The sequence below is a fragment of the Pteropus vampyrus genome, unplaced genomic scaffold (genome assembly GCF_000151845.1).
Source record: "Pteropus vampyrus isolate Shadow unplaced genomic scaffold, Pvam_2.0 Scaffold220, whole genome shotgun sequence".
NCBI classification, from domain to species: domain Eukaryota; kingdom Metazoa; phylum Chordata; class Mammalia; order Chiroptera; family Pteropodidae; genus Pteropus; species Pteropus vampyrus.
The window spans coordinates 1,408,072-1,422,684 of record NW_011889001.1 but is presented as its reverse complement, the minus strand read 5'-3'; the positions used below and the strand labels follow the sequence as shown (position 1 = coordinate 1,422,684).

The following is a 14,613-nucleotide window of genomic DNA, read 5'->3' as shown; positions in this document are numbered from 1 at the left end:
GTTATTTATTTTATGTACACATTGTCCCAAATCTGTCAATGCGAGTTCATTCTAGGCGACTCCCATCCCCTTTTGATGTTTCTCCATCATTCTTTGAGCTCTACCTTTATATCTGGAATTACCTTACTTTCAGGTTCGTCTTGTATTTTTTCCTGCCCCAAGCGTTGAATTGGCCATTTTTCCAAGGGATACAGGTTCCTTTGGGGGAAGGAGGGGTGGGTGTGGGTGTGGGTGTGTGGGTATGTGTGGGTGTGTGTTTGCTTCTAAGAAGCTGTCTTAGAGAACAGAGCTAAAAAATCCATAGAGCTAAGAAATCCACAGACACACAGACACACACATTTATTTCTAAAAGTAGTATAAAAACCATGAGTTTGTACTGATAACTCCAATTCCAGACCAATTCAACTACAGGGTTCATTCTAGTTTTCCCCTCTTCAATATTTATTAGCTCCTTTCTCCTACAGTAGACATCTTATTCCCATTATCCTCAAAATGTACTTATTTATTCAATCCTCAAATCCAGAGACAATTGTTTCAGAATTGTTAACCCATATAACTGCAAAAAAAAAAAAAAAAATCTAAAATTCAGTATTTCTTATAACTAGTCCTGTTGTTAGACTAAAGGCAGTTTTGTCTTAAAGTAGTCCCGGATCTTGTTGATTTTAATATGTAAACATTAATAGTGTCACCATCCCTTCCACCCACCCTGTGTTAACTAATTTCATTATTTTCTGGTTTATCTTTGTGTGTATTACAGAAAAAAAGCACATATATTTCTATCTTTTTAATTACCCCTTCTATTTTAGATGGAAAATAACATATTATACTCTTTTGCATTTTGGGTTTCTTCATTTAACAATATATCCTGAAAATCACTCCATACTGGTTCACAGAGGTCTTTCACACTCCTGCATAGTATTCTATTGTGTGGATTTACCAAATTTATTCAGCCAATCTCCTATATATTGTTAACATTATTTTGAAGCTTACATTAGGGTTAAAATATTTCACAATGATAAATAACAATGTCACAAAAATACCCTTGCGCATCTATAATTTTGTATGGTAGGAAGTGTATCTTCAGGGTAAATTCCTAGAAGTGGGGCTGCTGGGTCAAAGTGTAAATGCTTATTTAATCTTAGATAGTACCATATTCTCCTACTAGCAATGTATGAGAGGGTCTGTTTCCCAACAGAACTACCAATGGAATAGGTTTTCAAGTTTATTTTTTGCCAGTCTGACAGATGAGAAGTGATAACTCAGTGTAATTTTAATTTTAATTTGTATTTCTAGCTTTATGAATAAAGTTGAAAAGTATACTTTACCAAATTGACCACAGAAAAGATAAACTCCAAGAGACACATTCACATTAAAAAACAGAAGGAGTTATCAAAAAGCCATTTATCCTCTCCCACAAAAAATCACCAGGCCCTGACAATTTCACAGGAGAATTTCTACCAAATCTTTAAAGAACAGATAATCCCAATGCTATTTAAATTGTTCCAGGGCATAGAAAAAGAAAAAAAAGACTTGCAAGTTCTTTTTATCACATTTTATGAACTGAATTGTCTCTCTCCTGCCCCCCAAAATTCATAGGCTGAAGCATAACCCACAATGTGATTATATATGGAGATAGGGCCTTTAAGGAGATAATTAAGATTAAATGAGGTGATAAAGGTAGGACCCCAATCTGATAGGACTAGTGTGCACACAGAAGAAAGACCACATCAGGACACACCAAGAGGACAGCCATCTGCAAACTATGAAAAGAGACCTCACCAGAAACCAACCCTGCTGACACCCTGATCTTCGACTTGTACGAGCACTGTGAGAAAATTAATTTCTGTGGTTTAAGCAATCCAGTCTGTGGTATTTTGTTATGGCAGCTCTAACAGACTAACACATGAAGCAAGCACAACACTGACACCAAAAACAAATTTAAAAATACCTCAAAAAAATAAATCAGCTAGTATCACATGATGTTGATGCAAAAATCCAAAAAAAAACATTAACAAAACATAACGAGTAGGGTTTTACCTCAGGAATATAAGAACAGTTCAACATTAGGAAATAGGAAATGGGAAATCTAGTAAGATAGATTTATAAATAGATCTAAGGAGAAAAATCGTGTTCATTACCATAAATGCTAAAAGGGCATTTAATGATATCAATATCCATCCCTGATTTAAAAAATAAGTAAACAATAAAAATTAAAACAGAAACCAGCGGTAGCTTCCTTAGCATGAAAAAAGAATATTAGAAAACATTAATGACAGTCTCTGTGAAGTTAGAAATAAGACAAAGATGTCCACTATTACAACAGTTACTCATTACTGTATTTGATAAAATATGGAGGTACAGAGACGATGCAGTTAGACAAGAGAAAGAAATGACATAAAGTAACTGGAAAGGAAAAGATAAAACTCTTTATATGTAGACAGTATACTACCACACTTGAAAAACCCAAAAGAATTTAGGTGAAAGAATATAAAACTGATAAAGAGAATCTGTTGCTTTCATAGATACCTAGAAAAAGTTAGAAGATAAAAATGACATCATTTACTATAAAAAGATAAGATACTTAAGGAATAACAGAAGTGTGAACAGAGACTCATGGACATGGACTATAGACTAATGGTTATCAGAAGGTTGGGGGTGGGGGAGGAGTAGAGAGGTAGACGAGGTAAAGGGGGTCGAATATGTGGTAATAGAAAGAAATCTAACTGGGAGGTAAACACACAGTGTAAATATTATATATGCCTTACTGTTAAAGTGTACGGCTGAAACTTATTAGATTTCGTTAACCAATGTCACCATAAAAAATTAATTAATTAAAAAAACAAGAAGTGTGAACAATCTACACTAGGAAATGATTAAAATAATCCTCAAGGGGGAAAAAAGTACACTTTTAACAAATAAAAATACAAACTATGTTTTTAAGATTATTCCAGGTTCATAAGGATGTCTATTCTCCCACGTTCATAGATGTAACAGATCCCAATAAATAACAGCAGGATTCCCTACTTCCACCCCTTTACACCCTAAATCAAGACAAACTGACTCTTAAGTTCATATGGAAAAATAAACAAGCATGATTAGGCAAGAAAACTCTTAAAAGAATAATCAAGAGAAATTATCCCTACCAGATGTGGAAGCATACCAAAACTCTCAATAATTGAAACAGCATGGTATTGGCCAAGTGCTGGTGAGAATGTGAAGTAACTGGAATTCTCACATACTGCTGGTGGGAGTACAAATTAGTACAATCCCTTTTTTTGAGAGATTATTGGTATCATCCCTTTGGCAGTATCTACTAAAGCTAAATGTACGCATACCCTATGACATGGTACTTTCATTCCCAGGTATGGATCCAACAGAAATGTGTAATTTATGCACCAAAATTATATACTAGAATGTTCATATCAGAACTATTTGCAATAGCCCCAAACTGGAACTACCCAAATGGCCATCAAAAGTAAACATATTCATACAAAAGACTAAAGAAACCAATGAGAAAGAACAACATGCAACAGTATGGACAAATCTTACAAACATAATATTGAGTGAAAAAAACTAGACACAAAAGACCATATACTATATGATTCCAATATTTATATAATACACAAAAACAAGAAAACTAACTTATGCTGTTAAAAGTCAGGAAGGTGCTCTCCTTCAGGAGCTGGGGGGAGACAGTGACAAGAAAGCACCAGGGAGGCTTCTGTTTCTCTATGTGATGCATTTTATTGGATCTATTTTATGTAATTTTTTGTTACTTAAGGTTTAAATATTTTTTTTATAATGGTTACCTCTACAACTATATCTATTTAATGCTTAGTCCCCTGGGGTTAGCAATTAGAGGGGGTCATTAGTAGGTCTGTCATTCAACAGAGGAAGAAAACCAGAAGCCAGATTCTGGTGAGAAGGAAACAAAGAAGAGACAAGAGCGGTTTAAATGATTAGGGAGAAAAGAATTTGGGCAGTAGTTAAACAGAGATATGAGTTAAGAGGATTTTTTTTTTTTTTTTTTTAGCAGACATCTATACATGTTCATACACATTTATTGCTAAGAGGAAGAAGTTAGAGATTTAGAGAAACCAGGCAAGAAAGCAAGACCCTGGATGGGAAGAGATAGAGCCCAGGTGGAGATACCTCGTTTTTTGAGCCTGGGGAGATATTAGGATAGTGACAGTAGAAAAACGGTCACCTACAGGGAGTGAGGAACCTGATGCTCTCAATTTTCTCCATGAAGCAAATGCCTATGTCATCTGATCAGAGTGGGGGGTGGAGAAGGAAGTTAGGGGTTGGATCAGGCCTTAGGAAAAGTGAAGAAAAGGTGAAGGGAGACCCACAGCATATAATCAGAGGACAGAGAGGCACACTGAGAGCCCAGCTCAGGGTTGGTACAGGAGGGCTCTGGGGCTTTCCTCCAGAAACCTCAGGCACCATAGGCAGCATTTGGATAGATGACTGAAGCCTTGAACCAGGGAGAAGAGTCTAAAGGACAAAAGGAGAATCGGGACCCTATTTTACCTTCACAGTATTTTTTGGACCTAAAACTACCCATGCCATGTATGTTTTTCCTCTCTGTATCTCTCATCCAAATGTGAAGTCCCTGAGGCAGGGATTTTGTCCACCACAGTGTCGTAACAGCGCCAGCACTGAGAACAGTACCTGGCCATTAGTATCTGGCAGAATGGCAAAATCCAAGCTGAGACAAGAAGGCAGAGGCCAGGAAGGGCTGAGGACTCCAGAGGAATAAGAAGATTGAGGGCTGGAGAGTCAAAGAGTGGGAGAGGGACAGGCACAACTGTGAGGATGTAGAGAGGACTGAAGGCTGAAGTCAAAGAAGGACAAGCTGGTTGAAGGGACTTATCTTCACAGCTCAAATGGTGCTCAACAGGTTACATAGTCTAGCAATGAGGAGGGGCTGAGTCTGGCCATGGCTGCTGACTCATGCTGGCTCCCCAGAGTACAGGAGGAAAAGGAATAGGTCACTGAAAGAGCCAGAGCTCTAGGAGATGCTGTGCCCACGGAGCCATCTGTGTTCCGTTAAGCAAGGACTGCTGAGAGCACAGTGTGCATATGAAAGTGTGAAGGAGACAATGGTCATCAACAGATGTTCCCAATTTGCCCCAAACACTGTCCCCTCTTCACTAACGACCCAGGAATGTGCTACAAAAACAAAAAGGTACAAATGACTCCTGTCCTCCCCAGACGTATCTACCTACCTATGCACATACACACACACACCCCCCTCAACCTTGTCATAGGATACTCTATGTATACTCCTTTATCTAGAAAGACAAAATGTCCTCTAAGCATAAGGCTCCAAACAAAGATACCTAACAAAGAGACACCCTGACCTCAACACCAGACTCTAGGGACATGGCCCTTTCTCTATGCACCTCAGAGTGCCATCTAAAGACCCCTGTGTTCTGCTGGACAATTGGTTTCTTCTTCCTCCAGCCTTCAAGTCCATCTGAGCCAAAAGGGTGGCTGCAGCTCATCCCAGAACACACAACTTGGTGGCCCTTGGTCTTGGCCACAACTCATGCTCTGCCCGTATTGCCCAATGTTAAGGCCTGTGGGTCTAGCACTTCGTCACTAAGCCAAAGCACAATGACCATGGACATGGCTGAGCTAGCGAAGACAAAAGAGGCAGAAGCAGCACTTACAGAGTATATGATGTCCACCATGTTGTAGGCTTTGGTAGATTCCAAAGGGACAATTGTGTCAAGCTCAGGAACCAGACGGTCACTTTGGAGAGAAAGGGCAAATATAATCAATACTGGAAGAGCGAGTTGCCTTCTGTGGGTGGGGGATGGAAGAGGAAATGAGTTAGACAAATCACGGGGGCTGGGCTGATTCTGTCCTTACTGGGCTTGCAAAGCAGTCCCTGAAGATGTATTTCTTTGTTACCACCATGTTAAACTAAACTAGAGCTTGATATTAACCCCAAATATCTTTCTGTTTTCAATTAGAAGAAAAAATTAGCCTATTCCCTGGAATGTAATTCCTTCATCTATCCTCTAAATACCTCCTACATTCTAGGTACTGTGTGAGGCACTGGAGGACACTAGGAGAGACACTACCATGTCTCTACTACTTTCCCACTAGTGTCCCTACTGGTGCCCCACACTAACAAGGTCCCAGTCTAAGTTCCTGAGACATTAAAAATAAAACAAGAACTTAAAAAGGCAAAGTCAGAGCTCTGCTAAAATTAGAGTGGGTTCACATTCTCTGCTGGAAGGTAAATTTGCAAGAGCTCCTTTAAAAAAGGAAAGCCACAGGTCCCCTGGTGGGTGCAATAACTGAAGACTAACCAAACAAGTTCCTGGCTCTCTCCTTCCTCCTGCATCTATGTGGCTGAGCAAGGAGACTGAGCCAGGGCCCACTCTCACGTCACAGGAAGACTCAGCAACATGCCACTCTCCAACAGGTTCTCATCCCTTTCTGTCCCATGTGGGTGGACAGAGGTTGTTTTGACCCTGAGATATACACCAGGGCTGAAGTTTGGCCTTGGTCAAGCCACATACCACATCAAGCTCAACTTCCCAGAGAGCTCGGCACTGGGGGTTTTGGCACAGCCTCACCAGGTAATAATGTTCTCCCTTACTTTTCATTTGCTACTTACACATATGCATATAGCTTCCTTGGGATCCTATGAAGAAGAGAAATGGCTAGGCCAAAGTAGGCTATTTAGATAATTCTGTGCCCTTGGGTCATAACATCTTCCAATGATGTCTTAAACATTTCAAGAATCCCAAACAGCATAGATGCTCAGAAAAGGAGACTGTGCCTACAGCTTTGGGGCCTTGGGAGTACCCTCCCTTTCATGACTGCATATAATGAGTCATTGGTTGTGTCACCTGACCAGTGGGGTAGAGGCAGACAGGACGGGGCCCTGAGGCCGTGACTCTTCAGAGCATCCCTGGTCCAAACAGAGCCCCACAGTTGAGAGTCCAGGTCCGCCCCACAGGACAGTGTCTGAAAATGGCTTTTCCCTGAGAAATACAATTCTAAATCCCTTCTGAAGAAGAAAATCCAGGCCAAGTGAGTGCTTCAAAATCAGAGAGGACACAAAATGGAGAAGAAAGCAGCCAGAGGTCTGTAGCAATAGGTCCCCATCTGGACCTCATGTTTACTATGTGGTGCCCCCAACATCAGGCAATGGCATCAACAGCAAGAAGAAAAGAAGGTCTTCACTAGGTGGCCTACAACACAACCTACTCCAGGACTGCTCCAGGCTCCAGCCATAAGCAGGTGTGCATAAGCACATTTCTTAAAGGGCAGGCTGCCTGCACCATTTCGGTTATTTATTTCATATCAAGACACACACAAAAAAGTTCCACCTCATATATATACACATATAAAATATATAACATATATACACATATATAGGTTAATTCTGGACAAATTAGGACTCTTAAAAATCAAAAATTTTTGGCCACTGTTTATTCCAAAGCTACCTATCAGACATTACACAAAGGAAAAAAGTGAATAAAAAATCTTTCTTTGCTCCTGTACCCAGACATGCTAAGACCATGTCCACACCTGGGAGACATACCAACTCCACTCCACTATCTACTTCTAGCTGCCCAACAGGGGAGACCCTAGAGGTCCTTCAAAGGCAAAGGGGCCAGAGATGAGCAAGGCAATCTGCAAAATGAGAGAAGATGCAACTCACCTGGGATCATGGCATTCACGGATTGGAGCTGGGTCCTGACTGCTGAGGGGCAGGTAGTTGAAGAACTCCCGGAGATTACACAAGGCATCAACATCATTTTCAAAAGCTCTGTGGGCAACACCTGAGAAAACAAGGAGGCTATAATGAGCCAGGGCACCTGTCTGTCAGCCCAAAAATGCTGTTTCACGTCCACCTGCCATTTCTGGGGCATGTCTGCAGCAGACTATGCTGTTATAGCTCTGTCCTCTCCACCCATCACTGAGGATGGGATATCACACACCACATACCTTCAGGCTGATTTTCAGTTCATGCAGCCTGCTCCCTCTGTTCTATACCTCTTTAAGGGTCACTCCTTAAAGAGGAGTCCTTGCTATAATGTCACCTACTCAGAAAAGCTTTCCCTGGCACGTCCCTGGCATGCCCATCCTCCCAACATCCCTGTATTGTATAGGAGTTCTCTTCGCACTTTCTCCTGCTACACCTGTCTGTTTATTTCCCTGTTCACTGCCTGACATCTTCCCTAAAATATCAGCTTCAACTGGGTAGAGACCAGGCCTATCTTACCACCGCAGTCTCGCATCAAGAATAATGCCTGACTGTATGTTGATGATCTCAACAAAGCTGGAAAAAATAAAAGAATGACTGCCACATGTCATGGTATTCAGCAATGGTTAAAGGAATGGAAGGAAGGAGGGAAAGCACGTGGGCCTAGTGAGGAATCAAGCAATCATTCCTCAAGAACACTCTAAAATCACAGAACAGCCAATTAAGGCCACAGACATGAGAGAGAAAGCAGAGCCAAATACTCTCTCAGGTTCACCCACCAGACTCCTAGCTTCCACTACTGCCCCTACAGTCTCTTCTCCATAAAGCAGCCAAAGTAAGCTTTTTAAGTCAGATCATGTCATGGCTACTCCAATCACCCTCTTTGACATTTATGGAACATGCCAGCTACTCAGAGCCTTTTCATAAGCTATTCCCTCTGCCTGAAATGCTTCTCCCCTAGATATCCATAAGGTTAATTCCTTTAAATCTGCTCAACTGCTACCCTCACAGTCTTTATCACCCTATTTAAAACTTCAACAACCCCAACACCCTTGACCCTGTTCTACTTTTTCCATGGCACATATTACCTTATTTATTAGGCTTATGGTTTAAAATCTATCTCTTTTGCTAGAATATAAGCCCCATATAGGCAAGAATATGTTTCTTTCACAAATGCAATCCTAGCACATAGAACAATGGTTGACACGTAGACCCTTGATGAATATTTGTTGATGAATAAAAAGCATGTTCCCCATGACAGAATTCTCTCATTCAAGAAATATTTATAAACTGGCACAGCCACTCTGGAGGACAGAGTGACAGTTCCTTAAAATGTCAGACAGAGTAACCATTTGATCCAGCAATTCCACTCCTAGGTATATATCCAAGGGAAACAAAAACATATATCCACACAAAAACTTGCACATGGATGCTTATAGCAGCTTATTCATGACAGCCAAAAAATGAAAACAATACAAATGCTTAACTTATCGATGGATAAACAAAATGCAGTATATTTATACATTGAAATATTATCTCCAATAAAAAGGAATGAAGTATTGATTCATGCCACAACTGCATGAACCTTAAAATTCTACTAAGTAAAATAAATCTATCATGAAACACCACATATAATTTCATTTGTTAATGCCATGTATCTTCAGAATAGACAAATCCACAGAAATAGAAAGTAGATTAGTGATTGCCTAGAACCAGAGTATTTGGAGGGAAATGGGGATCAAAAGCTAACAGGTAGAGGGTTTCTTTCTGGGGTGAAAAAAATGTTCTAAAATTGATTGTGGTGATAACTGAACCACTGGTGAATGCATACTTTAAATGGGTATATCACATGTATAGTATGTGAATTATCTCTCAATAAAGCTATTACCGAAAAAAATATACACACACAAAAACACATATGGCCTCATGCCCATAAAGAACACCAAATGCTGCCTTTAAAACTAAAAGCGTGCTTTAGTTTTACTTTAAACTGTCAAAGCTACAAAGGAGAATTACACACCTATGTTTAAGTATGTATATGTATAGTCACATCCATCTGCATGAAAAACTGCAAGGTATAACCAAAAAATAAGTGGTGGTTATCTGTGCATGATAGAATTCCTGGTGATTTTTATTCCTTTATTTTCTAAATTGCCTACCACAAACATGCAATACTATTGAATGAGGAAAAATAGCATATTTCATCAAATCTAAGATGCCATCAAGACTCAACAATATTTTATATCCCAATAAGAAAGAAATACTGCTGCCAATTAAGCCCTGAGACAAGAGTATGATGACAAGCTGTGAGGGAATCGATGACAAGAAGTATTCTGATTCTAGGTGTGTATTGAAGATAGAGCTGAATGGAGTTGATGGGTGGAGGGGAAAAAAATGAGTCAAGGTTGATGCCAACCTGAGATGGGGAAGGAATAATTTTAGTGGGCAGGGGGATCAAGAGCTCTCACTTAAAAAAATATATATTTCATCAAACCTTGATAGTTAAGATACACCTCTATTATATGTACACTAAGAAGGAAATGCTGACAGTTAAATGCATTAACCACGGTATATAATACAGTGCATAAATCAGTTACACTAGCCTCCCACTGCTTTGAAATCTTTCAAAGAGGCAGTTTCTCCTGTCTTCAGTTATACTTCTTGCTGTGTTGTAGACAGTCCTTTCACAGCTTGGTGTCTTTTTCCAAGAAAATATGGAATTCCAGTCATTACTCCAACAACAAACATCTTCGCTAATATCAGATTCATGCTCTGATCCCAATTCCATGCCTCTCCATACAAACAATAACTTTTTGTTTCAATGCCAAAGCACCGAATAATTTTTATACATTTCATTGTTTTTGTTTTGTTTTTTTTAGGCAAGGCAATCCTTGGTTAACCTCACAGACTGCAAGGACCTTGTCAGCTTACAATCCCTTATATTTTTATTTTTTATGCCTATAGCACCTGGTCTTCCTAGGTGGTCTCCCATCCAAGTACTAACCAGGCCCGACCCTGCTTAGCTTCTGAGATCAGACAAGATTGGGCTTGTTCAGGGTAGCATGGCCGCAGACTCTTTATACATTTCAAACTCAGCATGTATGGCATGTAACTTCAAAGGGGTAAAGAGCTATGACCAAGTTCACGAACATGTGGGCCATGACCATAACATTACAACTGCACCTGGCAATGGTTATTGGTAAAATATTGGCATACCCCAACTTTGGAGTAAAAGAAAGTCAGAAAACAATTATTTCTTTAAAGATCCACTGTATATATATAACTCATACCATTTATAACCATTTGAGTTATCTTTAAAATTTTAAAGACTATCAAAGCATTAGTATTAACAAATTTGATACTAAATGCACCTTTATTACTATAGCTGTAGTCAACATACCATATTAAAGTCTTCCCAAATAAATTCTTCCAATTAAGTGATATTTGTAAAAGATTGTCATCATTCTCTCTGGCAGTGCCTTCTTCTCAGTGTCTGAAAACAGTAAAGTGAGCCTCGAGGCCTCTAACCTGACATGGTGGTGTGGGTCCTGGCACCACCAAGCTCCTCCTGGGTAACATCCTCGTTGGTGACAGACTTCACAACATCAGGGCCAGTGATGAACAGGTAGGAGGTGTCCTGAAATTGGAACATTCCAGAAAGATAAACCTCAGCACCAGAGCTAGATGGAGCCTTAAGGTTCACACAGCCGCCAAGAAGACAAACAGAGAAGGTCGTGACATCACAGCAAAACCAGGTTAGGATGCAGCTCAAAGATGCATATCCAAACTAAAGACCCAAGTTTCTTTTATTTTTTAAAATTTTTGTTGCATGGTTCTATCTCAACAAAATGAGTTGCAGTGTGGCTAACATTTCAGAGTCATTCATCTGTAGAACACCCTAACAGGTGGCCCTATTCAGAGCTTGCTGTGCATCAAACATTTTTCTAAGCACTTCATGGGATTGTGTCATTAAAGCCTAGGTACTGTTATCATTCCTGTTTATAGATGAGGAAACTGAGGAACTGTGACAGTATGCAGCTTGCCTAAAATGAGCAAGCCACCTTCAATGGTAATTAATGCTTGGGAGTTTTCAGACAGTGACAGGCTTTTAATTTTTAGTTTCTAATTTAAAGATAATAAAGGCATATTGCAAAAAAGTTTAAACAGAATAGAAGATACAGAGGGAAGTACGTCAATATCCAAGCCCTCATTTCCAGGCTTCCTATTCCCTTCTCCAAAGGCAACCACTGTCACTTTCTCTCTCCTTAGAAAGATATCCACGCATATGAATACAGATATATATATTTGCCTTCTTATGTTTTTTCCAGCACAGTGTCCTACAGAGACTGTTCTGAAACTTCTTGAATATTATTCTATATTAGTATAGGGTATGTATCATAATTTATTTAACTGTCACTTACTGATGATCATTTAGGTTGTTTCCAGTATTTCGCTATAACAAGTAATTCTGCAATAAATATCTCACTACAGGCATCTCTGTCAGCTCACTGTTCATGTTCTTTGCTCATTTTTCTACTGGACAGTTGCTTTTATACACTAAGGAAATTATACACTTAGACTGTTACATGTGTTGTTATTAGTCTTTATTTTATGTTTCCTTGGTTTCGAATCTTGCTAGAAAGGTAGAGCTAGAAAGGTCTTTCATCCCCACTCTACACAAAGATTCAAATGAATGTTCACAACAGCATTATTTCTAGCAATCAAAAACTGGAAACAATGTCTGTCAAGAGGTGAATCTCAAAATAATTATCCAAAGTGAAAGAAGCCAGCCCCCAACAAAAAGAAAGAGTACATACTCTTTGTATTTTTTACATACAAAATGTCATTTTGTATGATTCTGTTTATAGGACATTCTAGAAAATGCAAATTAATCTATTGTGATAGAAAGCAGATGGATGGTTACCCTAACACAAGGATAGAAGGTAGAGAAAAATGTATTACAAAGATACATGAGGAAACTTTTGGGGGTGATGGCTATGTTCGTTATCCTGCTTGTGGTTACAGCTTCATAGTTGTATACTTGTGTCAAAACTCATATTGCATGACTTAAATATGTGTGGTTCATATTACATCAATTATAACTCAAAGTAGTAAAAAACTGGAAATGCAAGAATATCTCATACCACTTGAAGAATAAGGAGGGACAACTTGCTGTACCAGTCATCGGCATTTGTCACAAAGCCATTGTAACTGAGATAGTGTGATATTGGCATAGGAATAAACAGACTGATAAGAGCTCAGTGAAACACTATTGATATATGGACAACTGATTCGTGACGTGTGGCGTTATAAAGGAGGAATACAGAAACTATCTTCATGACTCTGGGGTAGGAAAAAGTTCAAGAATTAAAACACACTACCCATAAAGTATTCATTTGACATTAGTTCTCATATCAAAAGGGCACAGAAAACAGCTTAAAGGAACTCCTGCTAGCTAAGTGAAGGGCAATCTACACATGAAAATAAATAATTACAGTAATGGAATATAAACCATTGAGTAAAATAGGAAATCCACGAACTCATATTAGTAATAAATCATTGAAATAAACAAATGTCCAAGAAAGCGAGGCTCTTCCTTAGAGTACAATGCCAACTGAAATGAAGTGGTAGCGTTGAAAAATAACAATTTTGTAAAGATTGATTCAGATAAGAATCATCAACAGATGCTAAATCAAGGAGAAAAGGGATAATACAAAACAGAATACTTGTATGGTCTCAAAGTATCTCCCCATGAGTATTTATCAGTTATAAAGGAAAAACAGTAACTATGCAGTAGAGAAACCAGACAACATCTTGAACAGTGATCAAACTGCTATCACCAATGAGGGGCAGAGATCACTTATGTAGTAGACCGGCTAGGATAACTAATCTGAATCTACTCATGAGAAAACAACAGATAAACCCAAACTGAGGAAAAAAAAATCTATAAAATAATTCATTTTGTAGTCTTCAAAAGTACCAGTATCATGACAAAGTAAGTTTGAGAAACTGTTCCAGATTAAAGGAGATTAATGTGCAATGACAACTAAATGCAAATGTGATCTCAAAATGGATCCAGTACTGGAGAAAGAAAATGCCACAACAAACATTATTGGGACAACTGACCATACTGGACTCTGGATAGTAAACAAAAATATTGTATAGGATAGACTATATGTTAGGCATATGTAAAACATCTTAAATTTTAAAAGACTGAAATCATACAAACTATCTTGTCGAATCACATCGGAATGAAACTAGAAACAGAAGGAAAACTGGAAACTTCACAAATACATGGAAATTAAACATCACAAGCTTAAACAACCAATGGGTCAAAGACAAATCAAGAGAAATTTGAAAATATTTTGAGACAAATGAAAATGAAAAACACAATGTACAGAAACTTGTGGAATACAGTGAAAGCAGTGCTAAGTGGGGAATTTATAGCTGTAAACACACTGGAAAGAAGAAAAGTCTCAAGAAATCTAACTTTACACATAAGGTGCTAAAAAAAAACAAGCTAAACCCAAAGCTAGCAGAAGGAAGGAAATAAAATTTTAGCAGAGGTAAATGAAAAGAACAGAAAAACAATAAAAAAATAAATGAAACCAAAAGTTAGTTCTTCAAAAAGATCAACAAAACTGACAAATCTTTAGCTTGATAGACTAAGAAAAGAACCAAATTACTAAAATCATAAATGAAAACAGGCACATTACTACCAATTCTACAAGAATAAAAAGGATTATAAGTTTATTATGAATAATTCTACACCAATAAATTGTATAACTTAGCTGAAATGAACAAATTTCTAGAAACACAAAACCTACCAAGATTGAATCATGAAAAATAGAAAATCTGAACAGACCTATAACTAGAGT

The 14,613-nt window shown here is 38.5% G+C and overlaps 1 protein-coding gene and 1 pseudogene across 2 annotated transcripts in view; both read right to left on the bottom strand.

The window, feature by feature from the left end:
• The window catches only part of PCCB (propionyl-CoA carboxylase beta subunit), a 57,767-nt gene that overhangs the window by 15,643 nt on the left and 27,511 nt on the right, over positions 1 to 14,613 (bottom strand). For both annotated transcript variants that reach the window (XM_011373196.1, XM_023538396.1), the window contains 3 exons: positions 11,264 to 11,372; positions 7,691 to 7,811; positions 5,679 to 5,760 (listed from right to left, as the gene is read on the bottom strand). In XM_011373196.1, coding sequence (XP_011371498.1) covers positions 5,679 to 5,760; positions 7,691 to 7,811; positions 11,264 to 11,372 — 312 coding nt within the window. The remainder of the gene's footprint in view (positions 1 to 5,678; positions 5,761 to 7,690; positions 7,812 to 11,263; positions 11,373 to 14,613) is intronic.
• LOC111747393 lies at positions 10,691 to 10,809 on the bottom strand (annotated as a pseudogene).